The sequence below is a fragment of the Arachis ipaensis genome, chromosome B06 (genome assembly GCF_000816755.2).
Source record: "Arachis ipaensis cultivar K30076 chromosome B06, Araip1.1, whole genome shotgun sequence".
Lineage (NCBI taxonomy): Eukaryota > Viridiplantae > Streptophyta > Magnoliopsida > Fabales > Fabaceae > Arachis > Arachis ipaensis.
In genome coordinates this window covers 76,627,729-76,652,220 of record NC_029790.2, presented here as the reverse complement: position 1 = coordinate 76,652,220, position 24,492 = coordinate 76,627,729, and the positions used below count along the sequence as shown (strand labels likewise).

General features: G+C 39.2%; 1 protein-coding gene and 1 long non-coding RNA gene across 5 annotated transcripts in view; both read right to left on the bottom strand.

The window, feature by feature from the left end:
• LOC107648799 (probable choline kinase 2) lies at positions 4,855-13,027 on the bottom strand. 2 transcript variants are annotated; one of them, XR_002348857.1, is made up of 5 exons: positions 12,566-13,027; positions 11,498-11,539; positions 11,352-11,396; positions 11,119-11,256; positions 4,855-4,903 (listed from the first exon to the last, which is right to left on the bottom strand). XR_002348857.1 is itself a non-coding variant. In XM_021104527.1 (4 exons), exons 1-4 carry the CDS (start codon positions 12,920-12,922, stop codon positions 11,182-11,184), a joined length of 519 nt encoding a protein of 172 aa, XP_020960186.1. In that variant the 5' UTR covers positions 12,923-13,025; the 3' UTR covers positions 11,104-11,181. The 2 variants fall into 2 exon arrangements, 1 of the variants encoding a protein (XP_020960186.1); XM_021104527.1 differs by lacking the exon at positions 4,855-4,903 and having other exon boundaries at positions 11,104-11,256; positions 12,566-13,025.
• Positions 15,001-24,492, bottom strand: part of LOC107648800 — a 12,981-nt gene continuing 3,489 nt past the window's right edge. The window contains exons 2-4 of one of the 3 annotated variants that reach the window (XR_001622085.2): positions 23,394-23,395; positions 15,673-15,777; positions 15,001-15,414 (exon numbers count right to left, since the gene is read on the bottom strand). This is a non-coding gene — a long non-coding RNA (uncharacterized LOC107648800). Of the gene's footprint in view, positions 15,415-15,511; positions 15,528-15,672; positions 15,778-16,275; positions 16,405-23,393; positions 23,396-24,492 lie in introns of those variants that run through there. The other 2 variants (XR_002348858.1, XR_002348859.1) reach the window with 2 other exon arrangements.

The following is a 24,492-nucleotide window of genomic DNA, read 5'->3' as shown; positions in this document are numbered from 1 at the left end:
GGAACGGAACCGTCACGATTTCTGTGCACCAGACTCCAAGGTACTTTTCCATATTGTTTGTTAGCCTCAACTCCAAAGCATCACTCAGTTTTCTTTTCCTAGTGAATCACATTTTCTCAGAAAAGAAAACACAAGATTTATCATAGTTTACCTTCTGACCAAAACATTTACAAAACAAATCCAGAATTTTCTGTACCACCTCAACCTGTTCCACGGAAGCCTTCCCAAAGAAAACAATATCGTCAGCAAAACATAGATGAGAAAGTTTTGATCCACCTCTATTATTCAACACCATCGGCTCTCAAAAATTATGATTAACAACAACATAGATAATCTGAGACAGTCATTCCATACATAAAATGAAGAGATACGGTGACATAGGATCACCCTGTCGAATACCTCTAGAAGGAATGAATGAATTAGAGGGAATAGCATTCTACAAAACTTTCATCTCAACAGACAAATAGCAATGCGAGATTAGGTTAACCAAAGTCGCTGGCAATCTAGGTTCAATTAATGTATCCCGGATAAACCCCCAGTTCAAACGATCATACATTTTTTCCAAATCCATCTTAATAGCCATATAACTAGTAGCACCTTTCTTAATTCTCATGGAATGGATGGTCTCTTGAGCTATAATAATAGTATGCACTCTGCCTACTAGGGACAAAACTTGACTTGGAGGGGCTAATTAATTTGGGTATTACCTCTTTCAACCGATGAGAAATAATCTTCGCAATAAGCTTATAAGAAACATTACAAATCCCAATAGGACGAAAATGGCTAAAGGTTTTCAGAGCATCAGTTTTTGGGATAAGTGAGATATAAGTGCTATTCGCCACTTTAATTTCTTCATGATTATTGAAAACCTTGAAAACCCAATTTACCACTGAATTTTTTACAGATTTCCAGTTGCTCTGATAAAACATTGGGGGCAGGTCGTCTGGTCCTGGCACCTTCCAGGCTCCCATAGAGAACATAAATGATTGGATTTCTTCAACAGTCACCATTCTTCCTAGCTGGTTTTGCTCTACAGTCATAAGAGTAGAAAAAAGGCCTGGAGCATTTAGTTTCTCACAATTCCTATCATCAGAGTACAAAGTTAGAAAATGCTATGCTCCAATATTTTGAATTTGTCGCACATCATCGACCCATTGACCTTCTGCATTTTTAATCATAGTTAATCTGTTCCTTCTCCTCCTAGCAGATGCTGTGTTATGGAAGTAAGTAGTATTTTTATCTTCATAATTAATCCACTTGCACCTAGAACATTGCTTCCAGAAGACTTCTTCTTGAATAAGCAAAGTTTCCAGTTCCTTCCAGAGTTGGGTTTGAAGATTTCAAGAAAAGGATTTGGCATGAAACTGAGGTAAGAAGATATACCATTTAATCTCGCCAGCAGCCGAACTTTTCTTTTAACAAGATCACCAAATACTTCCTGATTGCAAATTCTAGTAGCCTCCATGAAAGTAAAGATATTTACCTCCAGTGGTTGATCACCATCCCAACTACCCCCGTAACAAGTTATTAAAATCGTCGTGAGTCAGTCGTGCCGTAATAAAACAAAATGGGCGAGTAGATAGGCCAGAATTATTTGCTGATCTCAAATCAAGTAATAACGGTGTATGATCAGATTTTAGTTTCAGAAGATGCTTCACTACCGCATGATTGAATCTTTGAACCCAGGAGGTGTTCGCAACATACCTGTCCAATCTCCTTCGAATATTACCTCTCTGCCAAGTAAATGGTTGTCCTCAGAAGCCAATGTCTTGGAGGCCACATTGAAAGAGACAATTTGAGAAGCAAGCATAATCCCTGGAAAGATTTGAGAGAACACAATTGAATCACCCCACACATACCAATCACCATGCCCTAGATCCCCTAGTCTTCGCAGATTTTCCCATAAATCGGATCTTGATCCAATATGAGGTGAACCATACACTACCGTCAGATACCAGTATTGTTCCTTACAAAAGAAATTCTATGGTAAATAAATTGCCTATGGGACTCAATAACATTAACATCCCAAAGATTGCCATTCCATAGAAGCCAGATCCCACCTGAGAAACCAACACCTTCCACTAGATGCCAATTCGGGAAACCAAATTTTTGAGCCACCTTCTCCGCTTTAGCCCCCGAGATATGTGTTTCAAGTAAACAAAGAAAGCTTGAATAAAATCTATTGCACAAATCCTTCACCGATATGGAGAAGCCTTTACCACCCACACCTCTACAATTCCAATTTATTATATTCATGATAAACACAATGGAAATGAAGCAAGTGACCAAAGGGCCAAAAAGCAACTGAGCATTTGGCATAGCACCTGTGGCAGTATCTACCACCATGTTATCTGAACTCACCCCAATCAGGGGCATATCAGAAATTAACTCACCGGCATTCACATTCTGACTTACTCTTAGATCAGGGGGATTTGTCACTGAATTTTTCATTACAGGTTTGCAGCGAAGCTGCTCCACCATCATATATACTTCCATAGAGGGCAAGTGAGTTTGAACACCAAGAAAACCCCTCTTCTCCAAACCTTCACCACCTCCCATGCTTTGAGCTTGTTTAATTAAATTTATAAAAATCCAATAATCCTCATTTCTCCGATTGTGGACCTCTGTTGAATTAGAACCTTCTATCTCCTTTCCATTCAAAGTAAACACACTCATATTACTAATTGCCCCCTTACTTTGATTAATATTAGTTTTTTGAGTGGATTTTTTATTTTCTTTTTCTACTAGGTTAGGCTATGCAACCAAAGCATCCTTATTGGGCTGAGGTTTTTTGTCCCTGGACTCCATATGAGACTCATTCTGCCTACCCACCAAGTTTAGTTCAAACGGGCGGGATTGCTCCGACTCCTAATTCTCTATTTGTTCTAGAACCTGGTATCTTGAGCCCATGTCAACATTTACACCCTTATTTGGTTCAGGCCCAAAGACTTTTTCTTCATATTTCTTAGCTGGGGCCTTTTAACTAACATTTAAGGCCCAAAAGAGTTCATTTTTTTTCATTTTTCTTAACTTCATTCAGATCTGACACCCTAGTATTCATCTCCGTAATGTTTTTGTAACTGGACTAACTGAATCCGAAGGTTCTGGTGCCAAAGTAGTAGATCCCACAACTAAATTCTTTGGAGCACTTATCGATAGCTCACCACCATCGATGGTTGCCCAATCTCCTTCCTTGTATTGTATCCAAGGGCTGGCGGAACAAGATGATCCCAACTGAAGACTTCTCAGCTGGCATGCGATTTGTCTTCACTAGAAGTCCAGTCATTCCACATACAGTGAATCTAATCCTGTCTCTAGAACATGTTGAATTGATTTATGAGAGCACAGGACGGAAGTTCACCAAGTAGGGTGAAGATCTGAGCCACTATCAACCTTCATAAAGGAGTTGTCCTTCCACTTTGCAGAATTCTATCCATGTTAAGAAATAATAAGAACTCCATCATTGTTGCTAGAATCCGCCAGTTCACAGCATGCCCACATCGCACAAAGTCTATTACTTCGTTGAACACAGGCAACTGTTGATGCAGCGGCACGTTAAGCAACAAAATCCCCTTCAATGTCACTGACCTCACTATACGCTCATCGTTGTCGTTACAACCATCATGTTGTGGAACTTTATCGTGGCGGCAAAGAATTTGCAAAAATACTGGTTCTAACTTACAGAGAAAAATAAGGAAATGAAAAAGAAAAAGTGTCTTGAGGAAGAGGAAATGAGAATTTGTGCAACATGATTCGAAAAAAGCAACAACAGCAAGGAAGGATGGAGCCACAGAGAATTATTAAAGATTCGAAGAGGTTGAAGGGGTAAAGGGTGAAGGGATTGTAGGATATATAAAGAAGGTCATGGTGGTTGCGACAAAATGCAGTTATTTGAAAGAAGTGAGAGTAGTAAAATAGATATGGTGGAATAACGTGGACTACTTTACAATGAAAGTGGTGCTTGTTGTGTTGATGAGTGATAAAAGTAAAAAAAATTTATGAAAAAAAATGAAGAAAAAATAAAAAAATAGAGTATTTATGAAATTATTTTAACTGTAATTCGATGGTGAATTGGAGATGAAGATTGAAAGGATGAAAGCGATTCTTGGGCCCCACGAAATTAAAGGCAGGCTTTGAGATTTCACCTACTCGTAAGTTGCAAGAAAGACAAAGATCATGCATGTTTCAATAACTTTTTAAGAGTTTAACCTTTTTCTTTGCTATTATTTATGTTGGTTATTTATTTAAGAAATTCACAACTAGAAAATGGATTAATACAGACAGATTTACAGACAGATTTAGTCTTTATTACAGACGGATTTTTGGTTATCGACGAAATTACTGACGGATTTTGTCTCTCTGTAAAAGTCCCGTCAGAAATTATTTACCGACGGATTTTTTTCCGTCGAAAAATTACAGACGGATTTTTACAAGTTACCGACGGATTTTCCCTCTGTAAATTTTCTATCCATTTCCCAAAGACGACGAACTTTCCGACGGATTTTCTGTCTGTAATTACAGACGAATTTTCAGACGGATTTTCCGTCTGCAATTACAGACAGATTTTTCGACGGATTTTCCGTCTGTAATTACAGACGGATTTTCCGTCTGTAATTTGCACTTTGGAAAATCATCCCACGTTCTGATTACAGACAGAAAATCCGTCTGTAAATCCGTCTGTAAGGTAAAATAGAATTTTTTTTATTTTTCTAATTGCAAAATAAACTTGTTTTCATACAAAATAAATATAAATTTAATACAAACTTTTATCTAATTTGTATTCGAATATTTATAATATTACAAAAAATAAATAAATTCATCGTATTATAAAACTAAAAGAAAATTATTATAAATAAGCAAGTCAATATAATTCAAAACATAAACAAAGTGTATTATCAACTATTTTTTTTTTGAAAGCAAAGCTCAACACAACGAAGGTGGAGCAAACAGGAACACAGCATAACTAAAAATAAATCTAAAAACTAATAGCTAAAAAAGTCGCACGAACCGATCCTCAGTCATCTCCGGACAAAGCCATCAACAACAAAAAGGATCTACACAACTCCACTCATTAGCACTAAGGAAGGTCATGTTGATGATTTCTTCAACGCCTTTGCTGGTATTCTGGAATATCCTCCTATTTCTTTCCAGCCAAATGTTCCAAAGGATCGCACAGAAGCTCCTCAATCGCTGTCTTTGGTTCACCTTACTCCGCGGTTCCTCTGTCCAGCTCAGAAAATGCTCTTTCATCGATCCTGGAAAGGACCAATGTCTGCCAAAAGCTGCTATCCAAGCATTCCACACCTGCGACGCAAAAGTACAGCCTAGAAACAAGTGATATACGTGCTCCACATCATTATTACACAGCACACAAACATTATCTTCCTGAGTAATGATACCAAACCGGCTTAGCCTTTCCTTTGTATTCACTCGGCCTATCAGCACGAACCAGGCAAAAAGCTCCACTCTTGGTGGAACCAAACCTTTCCAGATACTCCTAGTAAAACTGAAACTGGTTATCTCCTCTGGTAGCATTTCCTCCTGCCATACCTGCACAAACGATTTGGTTGAAAAAACACCTTGTCCATCATATTTCCACACCACTCTATCTTCTCTGTTTTGTACTAGCCTCACTGGTCTCAAAGCCTCATGCAACTGGTTTAGTAGTTCCAATTCCCATTGGAACAGCTCACGTCTCCATTGGAAGTTCCACACCCACTCTAACCCATCCCAAAACCCACAAGCCCCAATAACAGAACCCTCCTGGTTTGAAACAGAGAAGAGCCTCGGAAATCGATCTTTTAGAGCTCCACCTAGAAGCCAGACATCCTCCCAGAACCTAGTTCGTTGCCCATCACCTACCTCCAATGACAAGCCTGTGATCAACTTATCCCAAGTTGTTGGTTCGTGATATTTACTTGGCAAATATCCTTCCATGGGCCTCCTCTAGTAGACAGAATTTGAGTTGAGAGTAGTTCATTTGAGTTCAGATTGTGACACGAACACACTACCTTCTTCCACAACGGGCACTCTTCCTTAGCAAACCGCCACCACCACTTAAATAATAGAGCAGTGTTCCGAATCAAAGCGTCCCCAACGCCCAACCCACCTAGCTTCTTAGGAGCTTGCACCACTTCCCATCTTACCAGAGCCATGCCATCCCGACCATCTTCCTTACACCACAGGAACCGCCTTTGTAATGATATCAGCTTCTCAGCAACTACTTTTGGCATCTTGAACAGACTCAAGTAATACACCGGCAAGCTATTTAAGACTGATTTGATAAGCACCAATTTTCCAGCTTTATTCAGCACTTTAGCTTTCCACAGACTGAGCTTCTCCTCCACTTTGTCTATTATAGGCTGCCAAGTCTTCACCAACCTTGGATTTGCACCTAACGGGATTCCAAGATATTTAACTGGAAGAATGTCTCGCTTACACCCCAGCAAATTGCACATACGCTGGGCCCACTGCTCATCACAATTGATTGGAATCAGGCTGGATTTATCGAAATTGATAGTAAGACCTGACATCAACTCAAAGCACCTCAGCAGCCTCCTGTAGTTCCTTATAGTCTCCTCTTCTGGTGGGCAGAAAAGTATAGTATCATCTGCAAATTGAAGGTGTGACAATACTATACTGTCTCTGCCAACCAATAGAGGTGATATCCGTCTGTTTCTAACTGCCTCTCCAATCATACGATGCAACACATCCACAACTAGAACAAACAAGAAAGGTGAAAGGGGGTCACCTTGTCTCAGTCCTCGTTCCATCTTGAACGGCTTGGAAGGCGAGCCGTTTATCAGAATCGACATAGAAGCAGTGGTTACACACTCCATAATCCATGCTCTCCACTTCTGGCCAAAGCCCATCTTCTGCAGCACAATGTCCACGAAGCTCCATTTAACCCTATCATAGGCCTTTTGGAAATCCAGTTTGATTAAAGCTGCCTCCTTTTTCCTCACTTTGAGCCAGTTCACCGTTTCACATGCAATTAGTGCCCCATCATGTATTTTCCTTCCCTGAACAAATGCACTCTGAGTCTCCCCTATTAATGCCGGCATCACTGATCTCATTCTCCTAACAAGGACTTTGGATATAACCTTGTACACGCATCCCACCATACTGATAGGTCGCAAGTCTTTAATTTCCTCTGCACCAATGAACTTAGGAGCTAGTGCCACCCAAGTGATATTGCACTCCACCGGAAGCTTGGATGTCTGAAAGAACCCCATCACTGCTGCCGTGAACTCTGCCCCAATCTCATCCCAGCATCTCTTGATGAAATTCATGTTGTATCCATCACACCCTGGTGCCTTAGATGACTCACAGTCCTATACTGCCTCTCTGATTTCCTCAGCCGATGGTAACACTTCTAAAGTCACCGCATCATGGTCGTCTATTCTCTCCACCAACCCATCCCTGAAGCTCACCTTGGGAGACCTTTCTTGATGATATAAGTCTCTGTAGAAATCTCTGATAGCAATCTTTATTCTAGCTTGGTTCCGGACCCTTCTACCATCAATTACCAATGCATCAATCCAATTATTCCGTCTTCTTGCTGATGCGATGTTGTGAAAGTACCTTGTATTTTTGTCCATATCCTTTGCATGTCGAGACCGAGACATCTGTTTCCAATGTACCTCCTTTCTCACGTACCATCTCTCGCAGCAAGTGACCAGAGCCTTTCTTCTGGCCTCCATTGTTCCATCATACACCCCATTACTAACCATATCATCAAGTCTCTTGATTTTATCCTCAAACTTTGCAATCTTCTTGTCCATCTCACCAAAGTTGTCCTTATGCCATCTCCCTAGTGGAACAGCCAAAGCATTCAGTTTATCTGTGAAAGGCTTGTCCCCCAGCCCTCTCCACTCTTCCTTCACCATTCTGAGGAAGCCCTCATGTGTGAACCACGAGTCCAGGCTTCTGAACGGCCTTGGACCACACGACAACTTCCTGTCCTCCAATATTATAGGACAATGATCTGACAAGCCCCTTGGCCCACCTCGTAGCCGAGACTCTGGGAACTCTTCTAACCACTCAAGATTTAGCAGGACCCTATCTATCCGGCTACAAGAACGTCCCCTGAACCATGTAAACTTGTGGTCAGAAAGCGGCATATCCACTAAGTTCATATCTTGTATCCAGCTCTTGAAATCTTCCGCAGACCGAGTCAAGCTAGTACCACCTTTCCTTTCCCCTTCATGCACTATTTCATTAAAGTCTCCCAGAAAGCAACAAGGGGTTTGACATAACCCAGCTATATAACTCAGCTCTTCCCAGACATGAATCTTCTCTGCTCTAGTTTGTGCTCCGTAGACCAAGATAAAAGAACAATTGAACCGTCTCTTTAACATTACTCCTTCAACACACACCCACCTCTCCCCTTTGTAGCAGTTATTCATACTAAAAACCAGATCATTCCAAATTAACAACAGTCCACCGGAAGCACCATCAGATCCTACATATTCCCATCCTAAGCCGTCATTCCCCCAGATTCTTGTAACGTCAAATCTCGTCACAATCTGCTTCTTGGTCTCAATTAATCCAATCATGTCTAACTTATGTGTATTCCTAAGATCCTTCACCATTCGCAACTTCCCATCACCTCGTAGCCCCCTAACATTCCATGAACTAACAATCATTTATAAAATTTTTACACACCTTTTTTTTGTTTTTTGGTCTGCACCGTCTCAGCTTCTCCTTTTGCTTTGCCACTCTTCTTTTACGATCTATTTCTTCATTCTGCTCTCGGAGAATTTCCATAATATCCACATCCTCCTCTTGCAGTTCCGCCCCAGATTCTTTACCCAGCTCCCAGGTCCTTTGGTTTTCCAGAGCCTGCTCCGCTATCCTTGAAGGCTCACCATCACCATCCTGTTCTTCATTTTCCAGGTCCTTTTTTCCGCTAGTCCACCGTTCAATACGATAGTCCAACCCTTGGGAAATCCCTTTTCGGTTTTTTTGTGTAAGACCCTGGCCACCATCAGGTCCCAGGATACGTGCCCCATCCTTGTCTTCCAGGTTCCAGCGACTCTGCGATGCACCTCCTTCAAGCACCATGGCCCCTCCTTCCTCGATCCACTCATCACCTTCAGCCCTCTCTCTGCCACCAGCGTTCTGGTTATCCGGCACCCCAGCCGTCTCACCCTCCGCTCTGTCTATACCGAGTTCATCTTCGCCAGCAACCACACTGCCATTGTCTTCTACCGCCAGCACGTCGTCGGCTCGGGTTCGGTCATCCCCTTCGGGCCCCCGGTTCCGTTGGTCGACGTCTAGGTTAAGCCCCTGCCTTAGTCCCTTGCCCGCGCCATCTGCAGCTTCGTAATCGTCCGGCTTGGGTGCGTTACCTTCCCACTCCTCAGCGTTAGCTTCAAACCTTCCTGCCCTAGCCTCTCGAATCCCTTTTCGACCCGACCCATCAACATCAGGCCCTACCCATGTCTCTAGTCCAGCTGAGTTCATCAGGCCCGTTATGTGCAACCTTTCCCCGTGTATCTCTCTATTAGCACTGGCCCATTCCTTTGTTAAACAAACAAGACTCCCCCCCTTGTGAGACTTTGAGTAACCGGTCACAGGCCTGGGTTTGAATCCCTTTTTTTGTTTTTGTATTTCTTCATTAACGGGCCCCTGTTCCAGTCCATTAAGAGCGCAAGACACGGTCCTCTCTGAGTCAGCCCTGCTGCTTTGAGCATTACTCCCCCCGAGATGAAGATCAGCGTGATTCTCTCCCCTAATGGCTTGGTGCGTTACGATCTCCCCATAATTGCGATATCCACGGTCATTAATCCATTCATTCAAAAATTCGTCTGTAATTACTGTTCTACCCCTTCCATCATCTTCTTCCCTAGGCACCTGTAACACCAGCTCTTCGTCATGGATTCTCGTACGCCCTGATTCCGTTTCCTGCCTCAGCCCTGTTGTCAGTCCTAATTTCTTGCGTGTGCCATTCTGATCCAATAATGCACTACCTTCTTCTTCTCCACCTTTCTCCATGCACGCTAAATTAAACGCGTCATGCCCAATCTCTTTAACCAGAATCTCAAAAACCTCCGTTCCATCAGTGATATGAATTGATTCCTGAATGATCTCCTTCACACAGGTATCAATCTGCACCCGTCCAACCGTGAAAGAGCTACACAATTCAGTTCCTCTATCACAGGTGATCACATCACCCCATAGGCCTCCTATCGTTCTAAACGTGTCCACTGACCAGACGTGCAAAGGAACGCCAAAACATTCTAGCCACACTCTCCGGTTATCACTATGCTTCGACTCCTCCCACCTCCGTACACTATGAAACAATTGGAGTAGCCTATTCATATTAACCGTGTATGTTTCTTCCGCAGTCCGTACACTATCAAAAGTGATAAGAGCTTTGTATGAACCCATCTCCCGGATTTGAATTACATTAGGTAAGTTCTTAGCGACCATCTTCTTCATAGACTCAACGTTAATAGGCATTGCCATGCCCACTACGAGACTCCTTTGTAGCCATTCTAGATTTCCTGATACCACTGCTACCTCCACGTTTTTTACTTGTCTATTCTCATGTGGCCCCTCCTCCAACCCCTTCTTACGTGCTTCCTGTCCAGCCAGCAAATCATTCTGCACTACAGCTCGACTTATCTGCAATGTTCTGGGGTTTTTCGTAACATCTCCTCTACTTCTCATGGTCATGTTCTGGGGTTCCAGCGTTCTTCTATACTTGGCCTCCCCCACAAACAACACCTTACCTCGTAATCGCATCCGATTCATTTCCGCTATAGCTTTCAACGCCCCTCCTTTTGTTGTGTATCGAATGAACGCAAACATGTATATATTCGTACCTTTATTTTTTCGCGTTAAATATATATCAATGATGCGTCCCGTCCAGTTGAACAAGTGGAATAACTCTCTTTTTGATATGTCGCCTGGAAGGTTACTCACGAAGATTGAGAAAGATTCATGCTCTAGCCTCCGATACTCTTCTCGATTCCAAACCCGAGGATCCTTTCCTGAGTTCCTAGATCTATCCCTCCCGGTGTTTCCCACCCACACTCTCTCTCGCTCTCTCGCTCTCATTTTTTTAACCGTTTTTTGCGTTTTTTGCGTTTTTTGTGTATTATCAACTATAATCCTCAGTATATTGGTCAACCATACTAAATTTTACACAATTTTACATATATTACAGAAAGATTAACTGAATTCTTTCTTAAAAAATGGACATGAATCAGCATCCATCAGCCATATGTGCATGAATCCTTCTTGAACCTGATATGGACTTGAATCAGCATCCATCATTAATTCATTTCTTTCCATCCTCTATATATCATTTTTAATCAAAACAAATAAACCAAAGTTCTTACAAGTTCAAGAAGGAGATTTCCGTTCATCTGCTCCAAGCTTCTCACCTGTATATTGTAAAATTTAATTAACACCAACAATAATCATTCATCAAAGAAATAACTAAAGCAATATTATTATTATGTGATTGACCACAATTACTGCTCACCTTTTTTCTACAGGTTTCAGTTCGAGTTCTGATCACATGGAACTGTGAAAAACAACCGAAGAATTTAAAATTATATGCCATATTAATCTAAATCCTACAGGATAAGAAATCTTTAGATATGAAACACAGATTATGCAGCTGAATCTCCAATATATAACTTATATATTGTTTTTTAAAAAATGAGATAAATCAAAATAGTGTATTGTTGTTTAATTTGCTTTTAAACTTGAATTTTGACTCTTTCTAAACGTAAGTTCTGTGTGAAGAGCATTTTTCTTGGTCAAAGTGATTCTGGCAACCAAAAACAAATAAGCAAGTTTAGATCTTGCAAATAATTATAGATTTCTTCTTAGCAGATATTAATGAGACATACTTAAACTAAAGCAATTTGCAATGCAAAAGACATACTTAAACTATATAATTGCAAGTTTCTTTTCTTTTCTTCCCCCAATTTGATTACTCTGTTTCCACTTTCCAATTTCTTTTTCTCTTTATGATAAATTTTAACCTCATTTAACTTCATTTGCTGACGTCAAATAAGTGCTGATTAAAAAACTAAATAGCTCTTAGTCTACTATGAATGCTGCTATTTTTATATCCGAATAAATAATGTCACTACTGCTTGATCACATAAATTGTTCATCTGGTAACTACTTGATTAGATTATTTCTTTGGTGATAAAGTAAGAAAGAACATCCATAAGGTATTAGGCAAAAAAGGGTATGCAAAGGAAGCACTTAAAAACCTGATCTACCATGACTGGATGCCATTCAACTTAATTTTCGGTAGATGCTTTTTGTTATAAATCTAAAGAACCAATAGGAAGTGGTGGCCAACCTATCTATCTTCCAAAAAATGATAATAAAATAATGAAACCAAAGAACCATGACCAAAGGAAAGCTTTTTGACTTAAAAAATAAGAAAGCAACATGGAAAAGATAATGCCCGGTGACTTTAATTTAAGCACATATTCTCCAATTCACAAAAACAATCATGCCTAATATACTCACTGCAATCACGTTAGATTTAATTAATCAGAACATGAAAAACAAGATGAATATTACATACTCTGGCATGAATGAACTCCTCAACTCGACCAGTGGCGAACCGGCCAAGAAGGCATGGACCCTGACCGTGCTTTGACATGCTCTCAAAAGTTTGGATTTCATCCTCAACATCCCTGTTGAAGAAAACCTCAACACCTTCGCCGTATAATCGGACTAGAACCCTTCTGAGATGGCCATCACTTTTGGCTGGCCAGTTTATCTCGAAAACCTCATTAGTCATTGCTCCCTTCAAAGGTTTGACCTGCAAGAAACTCACATCGATGACATCCCCCAAATCTGCAGCCACTGTGGCAAGAATCTCCATAATCTCTTCATGAGATGCAAAGTCTTTCAGCAATTCAACTATTTTTATTACCATCTCTGCTGAACAACCAATCAATACCAAAGATTTGTCTGGATCAAAAACAGAGGAAATTAGAACAGATAACTAACTTCTTTCTATGCATGCACCACAAAGACCCTTGAGAAACAGAATTGACGATCTAGTGTGAAATTCGCACTGCTTAATGTAGAAAAATATAGAATTGAGATTTTAACAATTCACCTAATACAAAGAAATTCAGAGCTAAATTCGCTGGTATAAGAACCCCCATGCACCATGAGAAACAGAGATTAGATGTCAGTTTATTTTCACACCAAATATCTCAAAAAGAAGTTACTTTTAACTACATAAAACACTTAATTAGATGTCAGTTTAAAAAATAATTTTACACAAAATTTACAGAATCAAGCTCTTTAACAAGAACGCTGCTAACCCGGCCCGACCTAGCTTAAGTCCCATGAAGAGGGTTGATCCCTTAGCAAATGTTTTTTCTATTCCCTGGATTCATTGATTAAGGAACCAAGATATTTATCACCTTACCAATCCCACATTAGTATTCTCTTATTCTATCAAATCCAATCTTTTACCCAAACCATTCAAGTAGCAAGCATGAACACAACTACTTTTACAAATGTAGCAAAACATGACTGAATATCTGATTATAGTTTCTACATATTAGCAAAGTCATTACCTTCATAGTTGTGACATTATATGTAGAAACACCAGTTATTGGAGTGGAACTTTTGTTTTCAGCCGTATAAAATGCGAGGGCACTTTCTCCAGGCTTGACTCTTACCTATTAGAATAATCAAATAATGCTACATTACCAATCTAGCAAGTGTTAACCGTAAATGCAACTAGAACCAGATCAGAAAATACTATATCAGTCTCTATAGAAATTAAATTGAGACAACCAAGCTTTTTTATTTAATATGATAATCAACAGTTCTCTCCAAGCTAGCAGAATGGAACTTTAATAGAATAATATAATATAAGTAAACTTAATGGTTCCAAGAAATTATAAGTAAAAGTTCCTCAATGAATACTTGCACAAGTTATAATTCTATTTCCTGATGGAAATACAGCATACATCCAGTAAGGTGTTAAGTAAAGAAAAACCTCTCTTTGAGTAGGAGTAAACTTCCATGGCATGCCATCAGCAATATCAGCATTGAATTGCACTATAATTTCCCTGATAAAAATATAGTAACTCATCAAACTAGCAGTCTATTACAACCGTATCAAAGTCAACTTCTAAAACGAAGAGCCTAATTGAGGTTTATTGACTAATGCCTTGTAAGCATATCACTTATTGAATCATTATTCACTTGTCCCTTGACAAAACCAAATGTGAAGTCCCAAGGCTGATATAGCAAGTTTAGTGCAATGTACCAAATATATCATAGGGCTTAAGAAATATAGTAGAGTTTATTTCCTTTGGTCTTGGAATTGTTCAATTTCTCTCAGTAGCTTATAGCAATGATTCTCATAGTAACCCCATTTGATCTGTTTAAATTTTTCAACACTCCAAACTTCAATGCTTACCTTGGTATAAATTTTTAATCAAATCAAAGATCATAACTTATAAGTCCTTAAATTACAATATTTCTAAGCACTTCCAGTGACTGAAATTTATCAGCATCTCTCTGATGAGTGTTTATGTTCCTCAAAATTCGCTTTTCATCCGCGAGACTCATGGTTCCGTGTCGCATCAATGAATTCAGATTCTATACAATGTACATTATTATCAAGTGCAAGATGTAAATAGAGATTAATCACAGCACAATATATATCCTACTAAAGTTCTAAGCTCTTACATAGTTATCAATCTCTTCTTCCGTGAAGCATTTCTCCTTCTTAGATCTTCTCCTAGGTGCATTGTTCATGAAACACAATTCATCAAGAACCACATACAAGTTACTTAGTATCTTCCCTTTTCGCGCGATGCGGCGTCTCCATTCCATTTTCCAGTAGTATGAGCTTCTCATCCCAGACGCAACATAGTCCTTTTCTGACTGTTAACAAAAAAACATAACATCATTATATTATTCTCTGTCTTCTATATCAAAATTGAAGGCTGAAATCAATACTTACAATTTTCTCTTTGATTTTATCACGAATGTCTCGGTTCATTTTCTCCACCGTGAGCTCTTGTTTCTTGATTTGAGATATTGAATCAGGCTTTGATGATGGCCAAAGCTTCAGAAAATAGAACTGATGAACTAGTTTTGGGACTTCATCATCCTCTTCATCATCCTCTTATAAACTCTGTACCTTCATAGCCATCTTTGTTTTCTGGTCCAACCAAAGAGAAACCATTGATGGCATAAGCACCATAGAGAAGACACTATGTGCTCCAATTTGTGTTTCACGGTCTGGATGAGCCATGGCCACAAGCAATTGATGGAACAAGGCATCAGAGAAAGCCAGGAATAAGTCCAGGAAACACCCTATGTCTTTAGATAAATGAATAAAGCTGAATAGGTAGAAATGTTATTTCCAGTCTATGTAGGAATGCTTGCCTTCTTCTGATATGACACATTAGGGACAGAACTGATTAATTTTGTAATTCGATAGACAGCAGAGATTGTTGTTCTGGCTAGGAGGGTAGAAGTAGAAATATTCTCTAAGAAACACTACCCTATAGTAAAAGAAATTGAGTAAACTAATATCACAGCATACGAAACTCAAGTTCCTATAGTAAAAGAAATGATGAATGAAAACACAAAAATCAGCACTGAATATCAGTAGCAACAAAGCATAGAATTCAGGGTTAGTTGAAGAACCTGGCATGTTTGAGACAAAGCCACCTCTGTTCTCAATGCTGCCCCACTCAGTATTAGGTTCATGGTCAGTAGTCATCTCTACAGCCTCCCCTCCCCTTGACAGAACTTGCAGCATAAAAATAATTAATTAAGAGTGAAATAGCAAGAATAAAGATACATATTACTACTTATGTACACATAAAAGAAAAGCAACAAACATTTGATGTGCATGTTAGGTCAAACCAACAAATAAGCAAACCATCGAACACTTGGTGTGCACAGCGAAATTCATAGAGGGGAGGGAAGAAGAAAAAGAAAAACTCACAAGTGTTTCTCTAAATTCTGTTTGTTCAGCAATCCAAATTAACAATCTAAACATTTTTCAGCTATTCAGAATCAAAACCTAATCTAATCCTATTTTAACAACCGAAAAATCCACTAATCAGAAAACAAATCTAACTAAACTAATTACTAAAATCAAACTAACTAAACGAAATTAATTGAACTCAACAGAAATTAAAAGAATTTTGAAAACAAAACCTGGAAGCAGAAACAATCAAACTAACTAAACAAAATTAATTGAACTCTCTACGGTTCGAACAGGGGGAAAGAGAAAGGTGGAACCGCGGCTGACGGTGGAACCGATTTTGGTCACCACGGAGCTAGGGCTTGCGCAAAGGTAGCCGCAGCATTGACTGGAGGAGATGATGGAGAAGAAGGAGAAGAAGAAGAGGAGAAGAAGAGGAGAAGAAGGAGAAGGTAGCTGCGGCGGTTAGGGTAGCCGGCGGTGGTGCTGTGGGTGAGGAAAGGAGAAGAAGAAGCTGGTTGACGGAGAAGAAGAAGCTGGGTTGAGCTCGTTTGATTTGGTGCTGTAAATGAATAGAGTTTGGGGCTTTGGGCACAATCGATCATAAAACGCAGAATATAACATTTCCGATGGAAAATTTTAAATTACAGACGGATTTTCCGTCTGTAATAATTTAATAAAATGCACCGTTTTGTTTACTTAATTACAGATGAATTTTCCGTCTATAACCATTTTTTACTGAAAAAAAAATAATTTTTCCGACGGAATTATCGACGGATTCTCTTTTCTGTTTGTAATTTACGCTAATCCTTTTTTTTGGTTTTCCGACAAAAAATCCCTCTGAAATTCCGTCTGTATTTTCGTGGGATAAAATTCGTCGAAAATATCCGTCTGTAATAACTAGTTTTCTAATAGTGACTAAATACTAAATTGGTACCGGAAAGATTTTGATACTAATAAAATAGTATCTGATTTTTGTTATTGACAAAATAGATTTTAAAATTTGATAAAATCATACAACCGTAAAAAAATGACGTCACAGTGAACAGAAAACGCCGATAAAGCCGTCGAAAGAGAACTCCGATGACGTTTCCGGCGACCTTCTTCTTCGTGTTTGCTGCTGCTTCTTTTTCAACACGTTGCTGCATCCCCTTCCGTCATGGCAGCTGAAGAAGAAGACAGCCATGGCACGCCACTGCACCTCGCCGTGTTCTTTGTATTCGTCACTTCTTCTTCTTCTTCAACACGTTGCTGCGTCCCCTTCCACCATGATAGTATCTCGCCGCATTCTCGTGTTCGCCAATTCTTCTTCTTCAATACATCGTTGTGTCCCTTTCGCCTCTTTTCCGCCATGACAGCACCTTGTTGTTGCGTCCCTTCTGCGTCCCCTCCACCATGGTAGTCCCTTCCACGTCCTCTCTACCATGGTAGCACGTCGCCATTGCATTCGCTTCTGACATGGCAAAAGAAGCTTCTTCTTCTTCAGCACGCCGTTGCATTCCTTCCGCAGTCTCTCCGCCATGGCAGCACTTCGCCGCTGAAGAAACATCGCCGGAGCTCTCTGCCATCGTCGCAGCTCTCTTCCGACGACTATGTTAGCGTTTTTCGTTCACTATGACGTCATCCTTTCACGGTTGGGTGATTTTGTCAAATTTTAAAATCTTTCAAGAGTTATTTTGTCAATAACAAAAATCAGGTATCATTTTATCGTCAGAATCTTTCGAGTACCGATTTAATATTTATCTCTTTATTTAAGTTACAAAAGTTTTCCGTTTTGTAAAATATAGAGATAAAGGAAACTAGGGAATAGGGATTGGTATAGCTAACTTGAGCCTTTCGAGTCCATATTTATATATCCTTATTAGATTCATAATTTAAACGGAGATTCAAAGCAAAGATATTTAAAATATTTTTAAATAAAGATATTTGATCTCGTCTATTGAATAAATTATCATATATTAGATTTTTGATACATGACATAAATTAAAAATAATTTTTTTTATTAAAAAGTGTAAGAGTATATCTTTTGGCTTTTTTATATAAATAAGTAAATAAAAAATATTAATTTTCATAATACGCATGCAGAGAAAGCTTTACGAAAATGCGCAGGCGCAGGGCCATTTCATAGAAAGCACCCGCGAAATGGATTTAGTCGTCATCTTAGTAAGGGCGCACGCGAATTGAAACTGACAGGAGTAGAACCATGTCTGGCCCAACGCCAGCGAAATGGATACTTTTGGTGGGGCTACCATGACATGGAGTCTATATCATGTATACTTAACACGAAATGGTACACTTAAGGTGTACTGCATGCGAAATTGGTTCCGAATTTTCCTATATAAATGTTTGTGCCAATGAGAAATTTTTTCAAAAATAAAATAAAAAAATTATTATTTTTCTATACCTGATTTTTTAACTTTAATTTCTCAAATACATTTTTTTGGCATTTAGGGCAAGTTTGCCACACCCTGGCAAACTTCTATATTTTTATAGAATTCGTCCTATACCCCGACGAACTTCAATATCCTTCTTAAAAAATATGAGATTGGGTGAGAAAAAAAGGTTGGAAGGTTAACAATAGCAACCATTATGATCGTGTCCAGAGTATATAGGAGTACACAAGAGTACGGAAATAAGTTGTATTTTTTTGGAAAATATTAATTTTTTTAATTTATAATTAAAAAAATCCTTGTTGAATATGGCTTATTTTGATGTATCTGTGTATTTCTGGAGACGATGATAATGGCTTAAAAATTAGAATTTTAAAAAATTTGGGCGGAGTTCGCCGAGGGTGTGGCGAACTCTATAAAATTATAAAAGTTTGCCAGGAGTTGGGCGAACTTGTAACACCTCGATTCTCCACAGAGTTATTCTTAGAAATTCTGTGATGAGAAATTCGATAAATATCTGAGAATCACCTCATCATAAAATAATAAGACAGATTTAGACTTGATAAGAAAAAAGAATAGATATATCATGTGAGATGAAAGCATGTCCTAAACCAAAAACCGTATCGATCACGATGAATTTGACCATCGAGTTAAATTCATCTATGAAATCTTTACTACTAGTTTTTCTTGACTGAATTAGCTTAGTAGAAAATTCTACTCTTGATCTAAAAATGAGATACTCTCTGCGGCTAATATCTCAATTGACGGTTGTTCAAATCGATACGGTTTGAAAATGGCAATCTTACGGTTTAGTTATTAAACCGTTTTCTTTTCCCTATTTCGCAATTTGGTCAAAGCTTTAAAGAAGCTATCTTCAATCTAAATTCGTGAAGCCTCTAGAAAGATTATCTAGAAGAAAAATAAAGAACCAAAACACTTAGCCTAATTAAAATCTAATCGAACTTAAACCGAATCAATTTTTTCTTAACCAAACTACTCTCTCTAGATTAGCCACATAACCACAATTAAACCACTCCCTGCATTCTCTTTTTCCGGCCAAACCTCAGTCACAACTTAGTTAAAAGTGATGAATCATTAGGAAGCAATTAATAAAGATACACATGCCATTAAACAAGTGTCATCCTTCCTTGATTTGGTGGCAACATACCACACCCTTCACCACACTATAAATAGACATGCTCACCCTTATTTCTGAAGCTTTAACAAGAGAACAAGAGAGGGAGGATAATTTGAGATATTAAAAGCTAAAAAGGAAGAGTGATTGGAGGAGAGAACAACCGAGGAGATTGAGAACTTAGAGCCCAACTTTCTAGCCTCCATCAAACCTTCATCAAGCTACGAATGTGATCTTCACCTCACCATCATGTTCCTAGGAGTTCTTTGAGTGTGATCTTCTTTGTCAACCTCCTTTAAGGCTTTCCAAAATCCCAGCTCAAGGAGGAGCCTTGATCGAAGAGATAACGAAAAAGCTAGAACCAATTTCTTGAGCAAGGGTGAACTCCATCGAGATAGGGGTTAGGCTAATATAATTATGTGTTTGTGTTTATGTGAATGATGATTGTTGATGATGTAATCAATAATTGTTTTTAGCTATGATGTTGGATTATGTATGATAATGATGAAGATGTTTGATGTGCCAGCATGCAAAATTTTATTGTAATGGTATGCTCTTGAATGAATATATGATGTATGAATGATCAAGTTGACAAGAACTGGCTTGAATTGGACGACACTTGATATATGAGTAAGTCTAGACAAGTGATGAGTCCATATTTGACGACACTTTTTGGCTTGAATTGGACGAATTTCATCACATAAACTCACACTTAATCACCAAAATAGCATACTTTTGTGATTTCTCTCTAAATTGGACCTAAATGTGAAAACATGCATTTTGGTACTTAATTTGATCATTTTAATTCCATTTTTATGTCATTCAATACCGTGATATATTTTGTGAGTGATTTCATATCCAATAGGCAAGAACGGCTAGGCAAAAGTGGAAGGAAGCATGCAAAAAGGGAGAACACATGAAGAAAAACAAGGAGAAGCACACAATCAAGTGTGCGCATGCACAACATTCTGTGCGTACGCACAAGCGCACCAATCAGCAAGTGTGCCTATGCACAACACCCTGTGCGTACGCACAAGTCCCTGCGCGTGACTTCATTAAAATGTCACGTGGCTCACGATTTTGGGGCTTTCTTGGCCAAATTTTGGACTTCCTGAAGCTGAATCAAAGTGCTATATGAAGGGGACATCACCACATATCAAAGCATTAGTTTAGGAGGCCTCATCTTCATACATTACATAGATAATTAGGAACAGGAGTAGTGTAGTATAGGAAATGCTCAATTAGGGTTTTACTAAATTTTCATTGTAGCATTTTATAGTTTTGATTTTGGTCTTGGATTTTGCTTATCATCATTCTAAGTACTCTATAATCTTTTCTTTAATTACATTACCCTTGCTATATTTTCTTTTGTTTCAAGTTACTTTATTAATATATACAATTTTGATTTCTTGAATCTTTTGTTTATGAATTTAGTGTTTTATGGTTTATATTTGCTTGATTGCATGTTTATTGTTGATATTGTAAATAGTTTGATTATAGTTTTTATTTTCCTTTGCAATTTCCTATGTTTTGGTTTTATGCCCACCAAGTGTTTGTGAAAATATTACTTAGTAATTTTGAGTAGATTTTCACACCTTGCCTTGGAAAATGAGTTCCTAGAATACTAGAGTCATAATGTCCGACATTTAGTGGTAATTCTTGGATAGTTAGTTGGCTCTTATTTCCATTGACGCTAGCTTTTTACCAAGTTAATTGGTAAGTTAGTTAGGACTTATGGATTAAGGTCAATTATGCTTGCTTTACTTACTCATCAATGTTAGGGGTTGACGAAGCGAGATTGACTCATCATAATTGCCATAGTTGTGGTTATGCCGATGATAGGATTCCTTAACTCTCATTCCTAACTCAAGGCTCTTTATGCATTTATAGCATTTTCACTAGTTTTGATCTTGTTTTCTTTTTAATTGCATTAATTTCCTTCTTGGTCATTTGTTAGTTCTTTTATTTCTTAGTTCTTTTAATCTTTCGTTCCTTGATTAAAAACCCCCTTTTCCTCACAACCAAGAAAGTGACATCTTAATTGCATTTTTCGAGGGAGACGTCTCGAGGTTTCTTACTGGTGCACAAATTGTGAATCACACTTTTCACAACTCGTACCACTGACCAGCAAGTGCACTGGGTCGTCCAAGTAATACCTCACGTGAGTAAGGGTCGAATCCCACGGAGATTGTTGGTTTGAAGCAATCTATGGTTATCTTGTAAATCTTAGTCAGGAAGTCAATTATGTTTATCAGTTGAGTTGCGAATAAAAAAGAGAGCATGGATTAAAGGTTACTTGTTATGCAGTAATGGAGAATATGTTGGAGTTTTGGAGATGCTTTGTCTTCTGAATCTCTGCTTTCCTCTGTCTTCTTGTTCACGCACGCGCGTCCTCCTATGGCAAGCTGTATGTAGGGGTTCACCGTCGTCAATGGCTATATCCCATCCTCTCAGTGAAGAATATGCTCACATGCTTTGTCACAGCACGACTAATCATCTGTCGGTTCTCGATCATACTGGAATAGGATTCTTCGTCCTATTGCGTCTATCACTAACGCCCAGCCTTCAAGAGTCTGAAGCTCCTTGCCTTTGTGGCTTGATTCCTAGTGATTTTTGGTATTTCTATCCTCAGTTGCTTCCAATAATTATGTGGAGGGAAGTACATCCCCTGAGGTATCTCAGAGATCTCTTGATTTGCAGCCACATGTTCTACCACTGAGCTATTGGAAGGAAGTGCATCCCCTGAGGTATCTTAGGGATCTCTTGATTTGCAGCCACATGTTCTACCACTGAGCTATAGATCCTTCACATAATTGTTTTACCACACCAAACTTAGAATGTTGCTCGCCCTCGAGCAAAAGAAGAAGGAATAGATGAAGAAGAAGATGTGGAAAAAAAAACTAGGATTATGAGGAAGGAAGGTGGAGTCAATTCCCCATACGTCAAACAACTCAATTTCCAAGATTTCTTGTTGAGGCATGGCGTAACCATGAGGCAGATTACCAGCTCTTTGGCAACTGTCACAGTTACGTACAAACTCTCGGGAATCTTTATAGAGTGTGGGCCAATAGAAGTCACATTGGAGGACCTTGGTTGCTGTTCGCTCACCTCCAAAATGGCCTCCATATTGAGATCCATGGCAATGCCATAGGATCCTCTGTGCCTCTTCTCTAGGCACACACCTACGGATTATTCCGTCTGCACATCTCTTAAAGAGATAGGGTTCATCCCACAAGTAGTACTTTGCATTAGTAATTAATTTCTTCTTTTGTATCGTGTTGTACTCCTTGGGTATGAACCTTGCAGCTTTATAGTTTGCAATATCGGCAAACCATGGTGCTTCCTGAATGGCAAATAAATGCTCATCCGATTTACTAGCCATTTCTGGTGTTGAACGCCAGAACCATGCTTGTTCTGGGCGTTCAGCGCCAGGATGTTGCCCATTTTGGGCGTTCAGCGCCAGAACCATGCTCTGTTCTAGCGTTGAACGCCAGACAAGTGCTTCCTCCAGGGTGTGATTTTTCTTCTGCTGTTTTTGATTCCGTTTTCAATTTTTAATATTTATTTCGTGACTCCACATGATCATGAACCTAATAAAACATGAAAAACCATGAAAATAAATAAGAATTGGGTTGCCTCCCAACAAGCACTTCTTTAATGTCCTTAGCTGGACCTTGCTGAGCTTTTAATCTAGCTTCAACCTTGAGCACTCTTGCTCAACATTGCGTTCAAGATAGTGCTTGATTCTCTGTCCATTAACAATGAACTTCTTGTCAGAGTCAATATATTCGCCAGGGCTCACCCAGAGGCTATCAGAAATAGGATAAATAATCCCAGCCTCTAGTAATTTGGTGACCTCTTTCTGCACCACTTCTTTCATGGCTGGATTTAGCCGCCTCTGTGGTTGAACCACTAGTTTAGCATTATCCTCCAATAAGATTTTGTGCATGCATCTAGCTGAGCTTATGCCCTTAAGGTCACCTATGGACCACCCAAGAGCTGTCTTGTGTGTCCTTAGCACTTGAATAAGTGCCTCCTCTTCCTGTGAATTTAAAGTAGAGCTTATGATCACTGGAAAAGTGTCACCTTGTCCCAGAAACGCATATTTCAAGGATGGTGGTAATGGCTTGAGCTCGGGTTTAGGAGGTTTTTCCTCTTCCAGAAGAAATTTCAGAGGCTCTTTCATGTCCTCTGAATCCTCTAAATCAGGCTGAACATCTTTAAAGATGTTTTCCAACTCTGATTCAAGACTCTCAGCCATGTTGATCTCTTCTACCAAAGAGTCAATAAGATCAACTTTCATGCAGTCTTTTGATGTGTCTGGATGCTGCATGGCTTTGATAGCGTTCAACTTGAATTCATCATCATTGACTCTCAGGGTTATTTTCCCCTGTTGGACGTCAATGAGGGATCGTCCAGTTGCTAGGAAGGGTCTTCCTAGAATGAAGTGCAGAAATGACTGGTGCTGTGACCAGCTTAGCTTTCAGCGTTTCAAATGCTTGCAGGCACTCTGTGTCAAACACAAATGGCGTGTCAGCAGCTAGCAGATTGCTTAGAGGTTTTGCGATTTTTGAGAAATCCTTTATAAATCTCCTATAGAATCCTGCGTGCCCCAGAAAGCTTCTGATTGCCTTAACATTGGCAGCTGGTGGTAATTTTTCAATTACCTCTATTTTTGCTTGATCCACCTCTACTCCCTTGTTTGAGATTTTATGCCCAAGAACAATCCCTTCAGTCACCATGAAGTGACATTTTTCCCAGTTTAAAACTAGGTTGGTCTCTTGGCATCTTTTCAGAACAAGTTTCAGGTGATCAAGACAGGAGCTGAATGAGTCTCCATATACTGAGAAGTCATCCATGAAGACTTCCAGAAATTTTTCCACCATATCAGAGAAAATAGAGAGCATGCATCTCTGGAAGGTTGCAGGCGCATTACATAGCCCAAAGGGCATCCTTCTATAAGCAAACACTCCGGATGGACATGTGAATGCTGTTTTCTCTTGATCCTG